General features: G+C 45.3%; 1 protein-coding gene across 1 annotated transcript; it reads right to left on the minus strand.

Moving 5' to 3' along the window:
* Window positions 1-350: 350 nt before the first annotated feature.
* GJD2 (gap junction protein delta 2) lies at window positions 351-2,342 on the minus strand. Its single transcript, XM_062204737.1, has 2 exons — window positions 2,272-2,342; window positions 351-1,245 (listed from the first exon to the last, which is right to left on the minus strand). Exons 1-2 carry the CDS (start codon window positions 2,340-2,342, stop codon window positions 351-353), a joined length of 966 nt encoding a protein of 321 aa, XP_062060721.1.
* Window positions 2,343-13,907: the final 11,565 nt, after the last annotated feature.

Here is a 13,907-nt window from a genome sequence, read left to right on the forward strand (position 1 = left end):
TTGACTCCCACCATTCACCAGGATACAGAGCTCAGCAGAGCTCAGGCCTACATGGTAGCTGTGCAGCTTCATAGTTGTCAAGATCAGGATGGCCCATTAAAGAAGAGGGACCAAAGAAGTCCAATTCACCCATCTCATCCCAGTGCCCAACTGTCTCTGTGGCAACAAGGCTGTGCCACATGATATTGGTTCTGCTGTTTCTCCTATACTATTGATGCAAGATCTTCTCTTAATGAGTCTTAGGTATGCTACATCTTGATGGTGAGAGTCACATACATGAGGGCAGATATAGTCACCCTTAAACAGTCATCTGCTTTGAGGCTACTTGCTATCCCCCAAGCCTTCCCCTTTCACACATAAGCAGAGTCACTGGACTGAGTCCTGCCGAAATTGGGAACACTGACCCGGGGCAGGTCCTTGTTACGGATCTCATAGACTGACTTCCTCTTGGCCTGGGCCCCTCGCACAGCCAGCTTGATTTTGCGCCATCCCAGGTGGTTGAGTTCAGCCAGGTTGAGTACAACACAGATGCCACTCACAGCAAACATGAATACTAGAAAGACGGTCTTCTCAGTGGGCCGGGACACATAACATTCCACCTCCTTGATGCAGGGATAGCGGTTACACTCATACAAGCCTGGGACGCTGAAGCCATAGAGAAAGTATTGGCCCACCAGAAACCCAATCTCCAGGGCATTTCGGAACACCACTTGAATAATGTAGAAACGGGAGATGCCTTCCTGCCTTCGAAGCTTGGATTTTGCTGCAGTGCGCATCCCTGATGGGTGTGGAGTCAACTCCTTAACCTCTAAACAATCTGGCTCTGTCTCCTTGCTGGGGTTCTCTGGGTTCTGCAGCACCCCATTGACAATGGCATTTTGCAACTTCTTATCTTCTCGTTTCCCCCCACCACTTCCCCCACCTCCAGTTCCTCCAGGACCCCCCATGGACTCTGGAGGGTCTCTGTCCAGGGCTAGAAAGACTGTAGAGTAGCGGCGTTCTCGCTGTTTGGCAGACTGGTGCACCGAGTAAGTGATAAAGCAGAGGCTGGGGGTACACACCATTATGATCTGGAAGACCCAGTAACGTATGTGGGAGATGGGGAAGGCGCGGTCATAGCAGGCCTGGTTACAGCCGGGCTGCAAGGTGTTGCACACAAACATGGTCTGCTCATCATCGTACACCGTCTCCCCCACAATGGCCACAATGAGGATCCGGAAGATCACCACCACAGTCAACAGGATCCTGAGAAGGGGAAGAGGGAGGGAGAGAGGTTCTCACCGGCTGCGTCACTGGTAGGAAACCCCTGCTCCTCCTTTCTCTGGTCTGGTGTTCACCAGTCCTTTGACAGGGGAGCTGTCCATCCCTGTGTGGTACTGAGCTGGGAAACAGGAAACGTTTTTGACTCTTCCTTATATACTGGGTGCTGGTGAGCTGAGAACTCTTCAAAATTACAAGGATCCCAGACACACTCATCACCATACACTGGAGATGATCTATTTGCAACACACAGACTTCATCCTTATCTGTGGGATGCATAGAGACACCAAATACACATTCACTTTGGATTTGGCAAATGCATACAGAATATCTGAACAGATAGTATATGTTTCAGTTACTACAGTGTGTGTATATAACTATTCCATGTGTATATTTTAATCTAATCTCAATATGAATATTTAACTTGGTGATATGTAGAAACGGATAGCCATGAATATTTGTTCATATATATATATGTATGAAAATAGATATGGACTGAGATCTAGACACACAAAAATGTCAGTTGTATGTGTAGATTCCTGCCACTATATTTTAACTAAAATATCAGTTTTGTTTAATAACTGTTGGGAAAACATGCACCTGCTCTGAAGAGCAAATCCATCTCCCCATTAGCCCTTCTCTGTCCAAATGCAATCCTGCCTTCTTTGTAGATGCTATTTAGGGAACCGGATGGAGATTGGCTCTGACTCTGGAGAGTGGGGGACCAAGATTGATCCAACAATCCCTTTTCTGATAAGGGAAGAATGAACCACCTCCCCCAGGGTGCTTTACAGGGAAGGGATTGGGGAAGCTAGTCAGGAGTAGCTGGAGAAGGGTGGAATCACTAGGCATCGGGTAATCCCTCAATGCCGGGAACACAGGTGCATGGACCCGTAATGATGAGGAAGAGGCAGAGCACGGCCTGGGGGCTGTGGGGGTTCTGTCTCGACTGAGGAGGGGTTCCCAGGGGCCGCCCGACGGGCCCGCGGACGGCTGGTTTGGCGTCCTTACCTCCCGATCATAGTGGAGTGCTGCTGCACCGCTGCTTCCAGCAGCCTCTCCAAGATGGTCCATTCCCCCATCGCTGTGCATCCGGAGGCAGCAGACAAAGACTGGGCAGCACCGGGCACGCTCTCGCTGCTCCTGGCCCCTCCCCGGGGCCGCACCTCCCGACCGGGAGAGAATTGCCCCCCAATTTAAAAAGCAAACAAATTTTTAAAAAACCCACGATCCCTCTCCCTTTTGTTTGTACTTAAAAGAGGGAAATGGGGAAAGAAATCCAAGTGCGTCCCGACTGATGGGGCAATTAGTGCGGTTCGGAGAGCGGGCACGAACCTGCCGCACCGTCTGAGGGTCGGGTCTGGGTCCCGCAGTGGCCGGGACAAGGGGCTGGGCGGGGCTGGCAGCTTGCAGGTCCAAGAGCACTCGCCCGCTCGAGACAGGTCTCTGGGAGCCGCTGGGCGCCAAAGGTTAGGGGGCTGCGGGAGGGTCCCGGCACCGGCCCCCGCGCCTGCCACTTCCGCAGGCACCTGGCACTCCCGCGCTGCGCCTGTGAGGCCGGGGCTGAACGCGCCGAGCTGCCTGCCGGGCTGGGGAATCCGCGGCCGCCGCCTCTAATCCGCCCTTAAGTAGTCTCCGCCTGCGTCACGCCAGGTCGGCGGAGGGGAGCCGAGCGCCGCGTGCGGCTGTCGCTGCGCGTCGGAGCCCGAGGGGCCGGGGACGCGCGCGGGGGGGAGAGGGGCAGGAGTCCCGGGGCCCGGCGGGGAGTGGGGCGACTTCGAGAGGAAGCGCTGCAGCGCCCCTTAGGGCTCCTCGGGGCGCCCAGGTAACCTCACCTGACCGCCACCCCCCGGCAGGAGGAGGGGAAACCCGGAGCAGACGCGTGGGTGAGTAGGGAGGGACGCGAGTGGGTAGTTTCTCTTCTCCCCGTGTGTCCCTCACCTTTCGCTTTTTGCCTTCGGGGAGACCCCTGCAGTTCTTTCTCTAGACGGAGAGTCTGATGGGGGGGGGGGGGCGCTCTTAAATCTGCCTTGAAAAGGACAACGAGGCTGAGAGTGAGGCCGTGGTTCCGCGTCTCCGTGGTGGGTCGGATGCCGGATGCTGGGCTGAGAAGGCTAGAAGAGAGTCCATTTTGGCTGCAGAGTAAATGCAGGTGCGAAGCTGCCCGAGGCTGGAGTCTAGCTGCAAGCGTGTACCTAACAGGTGCCTGGCGGTGAGTTAGTGGGGTGGCCATAGTTGAAGGTCTCACTCCCTCTCGCCCTCCAGGTGCAAACACGGATGCTGTGCCAGTTTTACTTTTATTTATTTGTTACTAATGGGAGGAGGGCTACTTTTCAGGTAATCCACAATGGTTGGGATTTAAGGAGACCCAGTATTCTGCCAGCAGAAACTGGACTCTCATCCCCACCCCACCTCCACCGCCTTATCTGTCTTGGCTTTCTCCTGATTCTGGTTTCTGATTTTAAAATTACCCATTTGTTGTCAGTTCTGTCTAGAGCAACTACCTAATTAGTTACTGGAAAATTGAAAGAATCACACCAGGCTGTTAATTAGCTCAGAGGTCAGTATTAAGGAGTCTCCATAATCAGGAGTGTGTCCAAAAAAAAAAAAAAAAGTTTGGAAATCAAAAGGGATTAAGGTTGTCATCCTTTTAGAAATACAAGTGGGAAAGAGTTGGTGGCTCATTTTAGGCATAAAACAGGCCTTAAATACCCATGGGGACTATAGTTATTACATAAGCCATACCTTGGTGAGCCTTCAGTTCTAGAACACTCGACATGGTTGGGTGGCTGGTGGCCCAGGGATTGGGAAGACAGGTGCAGAGCCTGGCTTGTTGCATTAAGTTGTGTTTAAAGACATGACCCAAGCTTCCTTGGCATCAGAGGGATTACTGAGATCCCCTTCTAGCAGCTTTTCATGGCAAAAGGGTAGACGAGTTCACTAAAAAATAGGGAAAGCTATAAGGTGTAAAAGGAACATTAGGACTAAGGCAAGTACTTCTTGGTGTTCATTTGGGTAGTGAGGAGGTGCCTGGTGGAGATGAATGGATCTCCTAGTATCCATTTGGCTTTTACCTGGAATGACGATTCTCCAACTCAATCTCTGTGTGTTTCCCCAGGCTTCCTTCGTGCTCCCTAAGGTCTTCAGTCAGTATTTGCTCCTTTTCTGGAAAACACTTTTTACATAAAGAATCTTAGACAAGGAATAAATGATTGAAAAAGCTCTTGGGGAACTCCGTGTAATATTTTTAAATATCCCCAAATCAGCTGCACAACTCACAATTGTATTCTATACTCTGGCTTTCTCAAACCCTTAATGACAGTAATCCTAAGGACAGAGATTAAAGGAAATACATTTCAAAAGTTTTCAGGTACTGGGCTATCACTGAATTGACAATCATTCACTTATTTTTTTTAAAGATTAATTTTATTTATTTGAAAGACAGAGTTACAGAGAGAGGTAGAGACAGAGAGGTCTTCCATCTGATGGTTCACTCTCCAAATGATGGCAATGGCCAGAGCTGAGCTGATCCGAAGCCAGGAGCCAGGAGCTTCTTCCCGGTCTCCCACGCAGGTGCAGGGGCCCAAAGAGTTGGGTCATCTTCTACTGCTTTCCCAGGCCATAACAGAGAGCTGGATCGGAAGTGGAGCAGCCGGGACTCTAACCAGCACCCATATGGGATGCCAGCACTGTAGGTCACGGCTTTAACCTGCGGTGCCACAGCACCAGCCCCCATTTATTATTTTGAAGTACACTTTAATATGCCAAACAGATTCATCACCCAGACACATGTATACAATGTCGGTGTATAAATGCACAGAAATATTTGTACACAAAACCTCTATTTTAAGACTCATCTACGAAACTAGGACACCTGTTTAAATCAAAACTTTATTCTCACCACCACAGTTTCAAAACAATTTTTCATTTTAAATAATCATTCACAAGTTGTTTTACATTTACTATACTGTGCTTCCTCTTTCGAACCCAACTAACTCTATTGCCAATTGATAATTCTCCCTCATAGTGCTGCATTAGATGTGAAAATATTCCAGGTGGACCTGGTCATCTCTGAATTTCCTCAGGGCGTCATCTCATCTTCCTAGGTTCTGACGATTTCAATTCGTCTCTTGTTGAAAATACCTCTTTATGTCAACTGGGAAGTTCTTTCTGTTCTTTCTGTTAGCCTGCTTCACTCTATTATTTTTGAATCAGTAGAGTGCAGAACAGTGGATCTCATAAAACGCTCATAGAACAAACTTTGCTGTACATTAGAACATCTAGAGATGTTCACTTAAAAATACAGATCCTGGGATCCCATTCTAAGTCTGCCAAATTAAAAATCTATAGAAGTGAAGTTTAAGTACCTACACTATTAATAAGTTCCTATCAGTGGTTCTGATAAAAATGCAAATTTGAAAACTGTTACTTCCAGGAATATTAGGGCAGGAAGGAATTCTAGAGATCAGGATACCTCATTCCCTTGTTTTATGGATGTTAATACTGACCCAAAGCTTAGGTGGTTTGCCAAAATCACAGAGGTAGCAAAGGAAAAAGCTGTGAAAAAGGGGGAATTAAGAGTCTTAGAGAAGAAGATTGACATAATTAAAAGGGATGAAAAATACCATTTTAGTGGAAGTAAAAGGTAGTTAAAGTGGTTTGAATCAGGGGCATAGCCACTTGCAGTCATATATATACCAACAATGTTGTCCTGCAAATCTGTCTTATAAGTAGTAATATTCCTTAACAAAGTAAGGAATTATTCCTCACATCTAGTGGAGAAAATGATAAATGTCTATTAAAATGTCATTGTTGAATATTCTTTTTTTTAAAGATTTATTTTTATTTATTTGAAAGTCAGAGTTACACACAGAGAGAAGGAGAGGCAGAGAGAGAGAGGTCTTTTATCCGTGTTGGTTCACTCCCCAACTGGCCGCAATGGCCAGAGCTGCGCCAATCCAAAGCCAGGAGCCAGGAGCTTCTTCGGGGTCTCCCAAAAGGGTGCAGGGGCCCAAGGACTTGGGCCATCTTCTACTGCTTTCCCAGGCCATAGCAGAGAGCTGGATCAGAAGTGGAACAGCCGGGACTCAAACCGGCACCCATATGGGATGCCGGCACTGCAGGTGGTGGCTTTACCCACTACACCACAGCACCAGACCCATTGTTGAATATTCTAAAACAAGAGGAAAAGTAGAGTTACTAACCATGATCTCACATACTACATAGGTGTGTCTTATTTACTGTTATCCTTTTTTTTTTAATAAAGATTTATTTATTTGAAAGGCAGAGTTGCAGAGAGAGAGGGAGAGACAGAAAGATTTTCTATCTGCTGGTTCACTCCCCAAATGGCCACAACAGCCAGGGCTAGGCCAGACCAAAGCCAGGAGCCTGGAGCTTCTTTTGAGTCTCCCACATGGGTGTAGGAGCCCAAGCACTTGGGCCATCTTCCACTGATTTCCCAGGTGCCTTAGCAGGGAGCTGGATCAAAAGTGGAGCAGCTGAGACTCAAACCAGCACCCATATGGTTCCCAGCATCTCAGCTATGCCACAATACCAGCCTCTGCTCTTGTACTTATTTATGTTTATGAGTTCATTCTCTTTTTAATCACAGATTCCCAGGTGAACATTTCAGCTTCGCAGTTTCAAGGATTTGATGAATGGGAGCTCTTAGGAAGCTTGTATATTCTACAAGAATGACAGTTAATCTACTGACTTTTACCCTACTGGACCATAAATTTTTACAGAACAGAAGGTATACCCTGTATGCCATGGTGCTTTTCATAAGTTTTTGTTTAGTTTTGTTTTTTAGCATTGTGTTATCTCAAAAATTTGTTGAAGGGTAGAGTAACTACTTTGATTCTCTATTACCTTTGATCTGGGAAAGCTACACAGTCTCTGAGTAGAGGTGGGTTCCAGCTCTTCTCTGTGAACATATGTATGCTCCAGCCACAGAGGAGAAAGTGGCTCCCTTTCCCAAGAGAAAGTCCCTACACACTTGGGGCAGCCTGGACCTCTCAGTAGTAAACCTTGCTACTACAAGCGCTTTGCTCTCATTTCTATGCTTTGCTCACTCACCGTGTTCCTAACACCTGCTGAACCAACCTAGGGGATGCTGCCAAGTGTGTCAGGCTTGGACTGCAGTATAAGAAAGGTAGCCTTGGAAAGCTGATCACAGGCCTGGATACATCTGTCTTGGAAAGTGCCAGCATCTATAGTCTCTTGGGATTTTTGTAGCTGGGGAAGGACTACATTTAATTTCGAGTTGGTCTCTACGTTAAAGTCCTCTACATTTCATTCACAAACAGCTAGGATTAACTGAGCTTTCTCTCTCCCCTTGGATGAAATACATCTGTTTCCTAATGAAGCCATCAAATTGTCCTCTGAAAGACAAACTCAACTTACCTTGTGAGATTTAAAAGATTCTAAGCTGCCAATGAAATCTATTCCTTTTCACTATAAAGTGAGTTTTGTCTTTTCTTCTTGTGTATCCCCTTTCCTATGTTTAAACCTCAGCTCAGGTGTTTATGAAAACACTTTTATTTATGCTGTTCAGACAAAATGTATGAAGTGGTATCTCCAAGGGAAATAAAACTGTCCAACCCACCCATCCTACATAGCCCTGGATATGGTGGCTTGCTTTGTGGTCTAAGGTTTTCCAGGGCCTCTTACCTGCAGAATTATTTTGTAACCTCATGGATCTAAATTCCAAACTGCGTCTTAACCTCAAGAGACTGTGGATCCAAATTGTGGAGAAATGGAACTCCTCTGTGTACTCACCCCTTAAATAAAAGGGTAGGTATTCCTTTAAAAGATCACGTACACGATTTCCTCATTTTCCACCCACATTGAATGTAGAGAACATATCTAGGTGTAGTAATATCTCAGGGATTATCACAATATGGTATTGTGACCAAAGCAAATGCATGAAATCACAGCAAAATAAATTAACACTCCATTAAGAATCAAATCAGCCCTGCTGACACATAATCTTTACCGTTTATGTCAAGTCGTGATTCCCATTCACATCGGGAGCTTCCCAGGAGGGCTCATTAGACCTGCACGAAGAAATTTCTTTTAAGTCAGTGCTGTTCAGAAGCCATTCAAGAGGAGTGCAGAGGAGCCTGCCTGGGGTCTGGGCACCCGCCTGGTCACATCTCATTGTTGCTGTCCAGCTAGAGTCCAGCCTTGCAGGATTACAGCTGGTCTTCCTGCTGAGCGCATTTTCATTCTTTATAAAAGAGATGAGGAAATTGCAGGGGCAATGCATGTGAGTAGGACATACCTTTGACAAATTCTTAAGCTGTGAGGAGTATATTTTATGGGCCCTTCCTGTACTTCTTCCACACCAAAATGTGCTGGTAAGTTAGAGCTAAAAGTTGGATGCATCTTTGTGTTTTACATCTGCAGCCAAGATAATTACACGGAATTGGTAGTCCCCACAGCAACTGTCTCTAACATCTAGAGCTTATTTCCAAAGTCCTTCCTTGCTCTCATAATTGTATGTGGATTCTCCTGGTTGCTTGGTATCTTGACTTCCTAAAATTCTGCCAATTTCTGGTTTTGCCAAGACTCTAGGGGTTTGGGTATTATCCTGCACAAAGACTTTTATGTTTTTCCATTTCTTGGCAACCTACTTGCCCTCCAATTGCTCTTGGGCACCCACAGCCAATTCTGGCACAGAGAGCTTCTTGTTTCGGCAGCTGTAGTGGGACACTGGCCAGGGGCTACCACTCACTCACCATTCGCTACCTGTTCAGTCAGGGATTTGTCAGAAGCTCTGACTCCAGCTTTCCCATTGGATCTAGTCTAGTCTTTTCTGGATTTCAAGACCTCACACCAAATTTTTCTTTTTAGTATCTACTCATCATTCCACCTTGACTACCCACTGCCCTTGGTCAAATCGCCCATTCCTAGAATTCACCTTGAATCCTGTCCTATTGAGCTTTGAGCCTCCCTCCATTGTGCTTCACCCACTTCACCACCATAAAGACAAGTAATCCGATAAGGAAGCACACATCAGGGTGTTAATAACTGATAACCACTTAATGTATTATCCTTCTCAGAGGAATTATCCTCATTTAAGTGGCAAAGCCTTCATCCAAAGAAATGAAAATTTCTAGGTAGTTTTCCAAACACAGTGCATTAACGAATGAATAGCTATTTGGGGACAAGGGGTGTTCTGAGACTTCCCAAATGACCCTACACAAGCACTTGTATTTTTTATTGATTTGTAAAATGGTCTTACTTGTGGAAATATAGAAATTACACAAATGCATCGGTTCTTAAACTTTACTGTACCTTAGAATCACTCGGGGAGATTTGAAAAACCCTGGTGCCTAAGCTGTACCCCAGATCAATTAAATCAGATTTTCTGGAGGTAAAACCTATACATTAATATGTTTTTTAAAAAACTCTCCAGGTGATTGCAATATGCAGTCAAGTTTGAGCACCAGTGCAGTAATGCACACAACTAATTACACAGGAACAACAACCCTGCAGGACTCCAGTAAAAGAGGCTTTCTCTTTGTGCTGGGAATGGTGCTTCTGGACACAAAGCCAGAATTCTATTCTGAAAATGTGTTCCTGTGGTTCTGTAAGTACTTAAAATAATCCATGCAGGCTAAGTAGTTAGTTGCTAAACTGCAAACACCCATCTCATTTCATCTCAGTCCACTCCTGGCCATCTGGTCTGCTGTATTCCCATTACAGGGCCATGTGTGTATTAATGAAATGATTGCATCCGATTACATCCTTATTCAGAACACAGGAACAGTACATGTATTTTGTTCCACAGCACCACTGTTTGTGTCATGATGTCAATAATTGTTATTCTGTTTCATGCAGAGGTGGGATGGTTTTCCATTAAGATAAGAGTGTAAATCAAATGTGCAATTGCTTATAATAAACTACCCGGCATCTATAGGGTAGATATTTAAGCCAAAAATCATAGATTTCCCACGTCAGATGTTTGTTAGTAGCTTCATATTAATGACCAACCTGTGATAATTTATGTATGAGATAGGTCACTAATAGCTGAGGTAGTCACCTTTTTCTCTAATTTTTCTAAATGTTGTCTTTGCAATGGGTCAAATGATCAGAAAACCACATGCTTAAACTATATTATTCTGTCATTGCCTGGTGAAATAGGGGACAGTATGGGGAAAGGAGATTCATTTTTTAACCCAAATATTTACCATAGTCCTCTGTGGTTGTGGTGTTATAACCAAGACAGTTATCTTCCTGAGTGTCAATTGTTCAAGTAAAATAGAAATATTTCCATCTTGTGACACCTGAGTGGGGACAAAAATGAATGATGGGTAGATGAATATATGAATGGAATGGTGTTCACTCTTTATCAACTAATCACATTCTTTCCTACTCCTCTTCCTGCCCACAGTATGTATTTTTAAAAATTGGTGAACATGCATGGACATCTGCTTTGTGTAAACATGCACCTCTACAACCAACTTCTGCTAACCCATTATTATTGGATCTTGGCACGTATATTCTTGACCCTTTCATTCATTTGTTGGTTCAGTAAAGATTTATTCAGGCTGGCGCTGTGGCTTAACAGGCTAATTCTCTGCCTTGCGGCGCCGGCACACGGGTTATAGTCCCGGTTGGGGCGCCGGATTCTATCCCGGTTGCCCCTCTTCCAGGCTAGCTGTCTGCTATGGCCCAGAGGAGGATGGCCCAAGTGCTTGGGCCCTGCACCCGCATGGGAGACCAGGAGAAGCACCTGGCTCCTGGCCTCGGATCAGCGAGATGCGCCAGCCGCAGTGGCCATTAGAGGGTGAACCAACAGCAAAAAGGAAGACCTTTCTCTCTGTCTCTCTCTCTCACTATCCACTCTGACTGTCAAAAAAAAAAAAAAAAAAAGATTTATTCATTGCCTAATGTAAGGGAAGAGGATATAGCAGTGAACAAAACAACAGAATCTCTGACCTCATGGAAACTAAAACCTAATAGGAGAGACAGAGTACCTAATCAAATATTAGTTAGCCAAATAACCTCAAATACCAAAGTGTAAAATTTATTATTATTATTATTATTATTATTATTATTATTTTAGCAGGCAGAGTTAGTGAGAGATACAGAGAGAAAGGTCTTCCTTTTCCGTTGGTTCACCCCCGAAATGGCCGCTACGGCCGGCACACTGAGCCGATCCGAAGCCAGGAGCCAGGTGCTTCCTCCTGGTCTCCCATGTGGGTACAGGGCCCAAGCACTTGGGCCATCCTCCACTACATTCCCGGGCCACAGCAGAGAGCTGGACTGGAAGAGGAGCAACCGGGACAGAATCCAGCACCCCAACCGGGACTAGAACCCGGGGTGCCAGCTCAGTGCCGGCCCCAAAGTGTAAAATTTAAATATTTAAAAATTTAATGAATAGTGCTGAGATATTCAGCCCAGGGTATGTAATGGAGTAGAGGGGAACTGGCCTACTTGTGGGGAAGGGTCTGACTGAAAAGCATTCTTTAGCTGAGATCTAAAGCAGTAATTAAAGAATAAACTGAGAGAAAAGGATAGAAGAGCATTCTAAGCTGTAGGAACAACAGTAAAAAGGCCTAGAGGTGGGAGAGAGAAAATTTTGAAAACTACAAGGTCCCTATAGTTGGTTCTCAGCAAAGGTGGAGAGTCTTAAGACTGAAAAAGCAGGTAGGGATTGAATCAAGCAGGGTGGTATGGGCTACAGTGAGGACATAAGCATTTTTCCTAAGAGTTATATGCATCCCTTGAAAGCATATAAAAGGAAATGACATGATTAGGCTTATTCTTTAAAGACCAACCTAGGACCGGTGCCATGGCTCACTTGGTTAATCCTCCACCTGTGGCACCGGCATCCCATATGGGCGCCGGGCTCTAGTCCCATTTGCTCCTCTTCCAGTCCAGCTCTCTGCTGTGGCCTGGGAAGGCAGTGGAGGATGGCCCAGGTGCTTGGGCCCCTGCACCCACATGGGAGACCAGGAATGGGCACCTGGATCCTGGCTTCAGATCGGCACAGCTCTGGCCGTAGCGGCCAATTGGGGGGTGAACCAACAGAAGGAAGACCTTTCTCTCTGTCTCTCTCTCTCTCACTATCTATAACTCTACCTGTCAAAAAATAAATAAATAAAGACCGACCTATATATATGACAATGGGAGTAGATTGGAGAGGGTTGGCAAGAGTAGATGTAAAGGAACTGGTGATGACACCACCACTGCTGATTGGTTGTACTCAATACCCATATGCCATTACCTGCCTTCCCTTCAAGACTGTGTCCACAACAAAGAAACAACTCTTTTTTTTTTTTTTTTTGACAGGCAGAGTGGACAGTGAGAGAGAGAGAGAGACAGAGAGAAAGGTCTTCCTTTACCGTTGGTTCACCCTCCAATGGCCGCTGCGGCCGGCGCGTTGTGGCCGGCGCACCATGCTGATCCAAAGCCAGGAACAGGTGCTTCTCCTGGTCTCCCATGCGGATACAGGGCCCAAGGACTTGGGCCATCCTCCTCTGGGCCACAGCAGAGAGCTGGACTGGAAGAGGAGCAGCTGGGACAGAACCGGCGCCCCAACCGGGACTAGAACCCGTTGTGCCGGTGCCACAAGGCAGAGGATTAGCCTATTGAGCCGCGGCGCCAGCCAAGAAACAACTCTTGATTCAACCATCAGCTGCCAGGTAAATTAGTTGAATGTCTTTTCAGGAACCATCTCAAATTAGCAATACTCCATGATTATGTTGGACATAAATAGGCACTGATTATAATGTTCAATATAAATATCTCCATGATTAGTCAAATCTTAAGTGGCAATTAGTCATGGCAATGCTTCTTCCAGACATGGTTATCTCTGGCTGCATTAAACATATTGTGAAAGGCAGCCTCTGGAATCTAAAGGGTAGACCCACAAAACAACTGTGCGCTTTTTTTTTTTTCTCTTAGAAACATGGGTTTTGCCTGACCTCTACAGTTCAGCAGAGGCCAGAGCGAATTCAACATGGGGGATGGTGTTCTTTGCAGGAAGAACAGCATATTGAGATACTGAAATTTGAGAATTTGTTGAAACATTGATCATTCATTTTGAATAAGTTTATTTAAAGACAATAAAATTATCAAATAGGGCTAAGGAGACTAATGCTACTACTGATAAGCAAATCCTGAGCCAAATCAAATGAAAGTTGTCGCCTTGAGAAAATATGAATTTACTCCAAATTTGGTGCCAAAACTCAAACTATTTCGGAAGCTTCTCTTTTGGAATTATCGTCAGGGCCTCTTATTAGTATATAAGAAAATCCTCATTACTTGAAAAATCACACCTTGTTTTTCACTACAAGTTGTATGAGCCAGTTTGATTACCCAATGTATTTTCATTAGTGAATTCTAAAACTATATATTTTAATGAGTCTGAGTTTAAAGGAGGGAGGAAAATTATTTGCACCTGCATCATGTAAAGTTTTTGGTTAGTGTACACTGGGATTCAGGTTTCTTCTGCTTTTCCAGCTTATATGGTGGAAGATGTCTTTGTTTTTTCCGTGGGAATCCAATGACTTTTGGCAATTTACAAAATCAAGTGCTCCTTCAAATAGTGGATTTGTCATTACTGAGGATATTTATAAATATGTTTGCCAGCTCCAGAGAAAATCACAACAAAGCAAATGAATTCATAAAATGTT

This window comes from Lepus europaeus, chromosome 11 (assembly GCF_033115175.1).
Source record: "Lepus europaeus isolate LE1 chromosome 11, mLepTim1.pri, whole genome shotgun sequence".
Classification (NCBI taxonomy): Eukaryota; Metazoa; Chordata; class Mammalia; order Lagomorpha; family Leporidae; genus Lepus; species Lepus europaeus.

What these genes read in the sequence shown, in the direction of transcription:
- GJD2 (XM_062204737.1), bottom strand. Translation starts at nt 2,342, where the DNA reads ATGGGGGAATGGACCATCTTGGAGAGGCTGCTGGAAGCAGCGGTGCAG. An exon ending in CACTCCACTATGATCGGGAG is followed by an intron (nt 1,246 to 2,271) that starts GTAAGGACGCCA and finishes TCCCCTTCTCAG; the next exon opens with GATCCTGTTGACTGTGGTGG.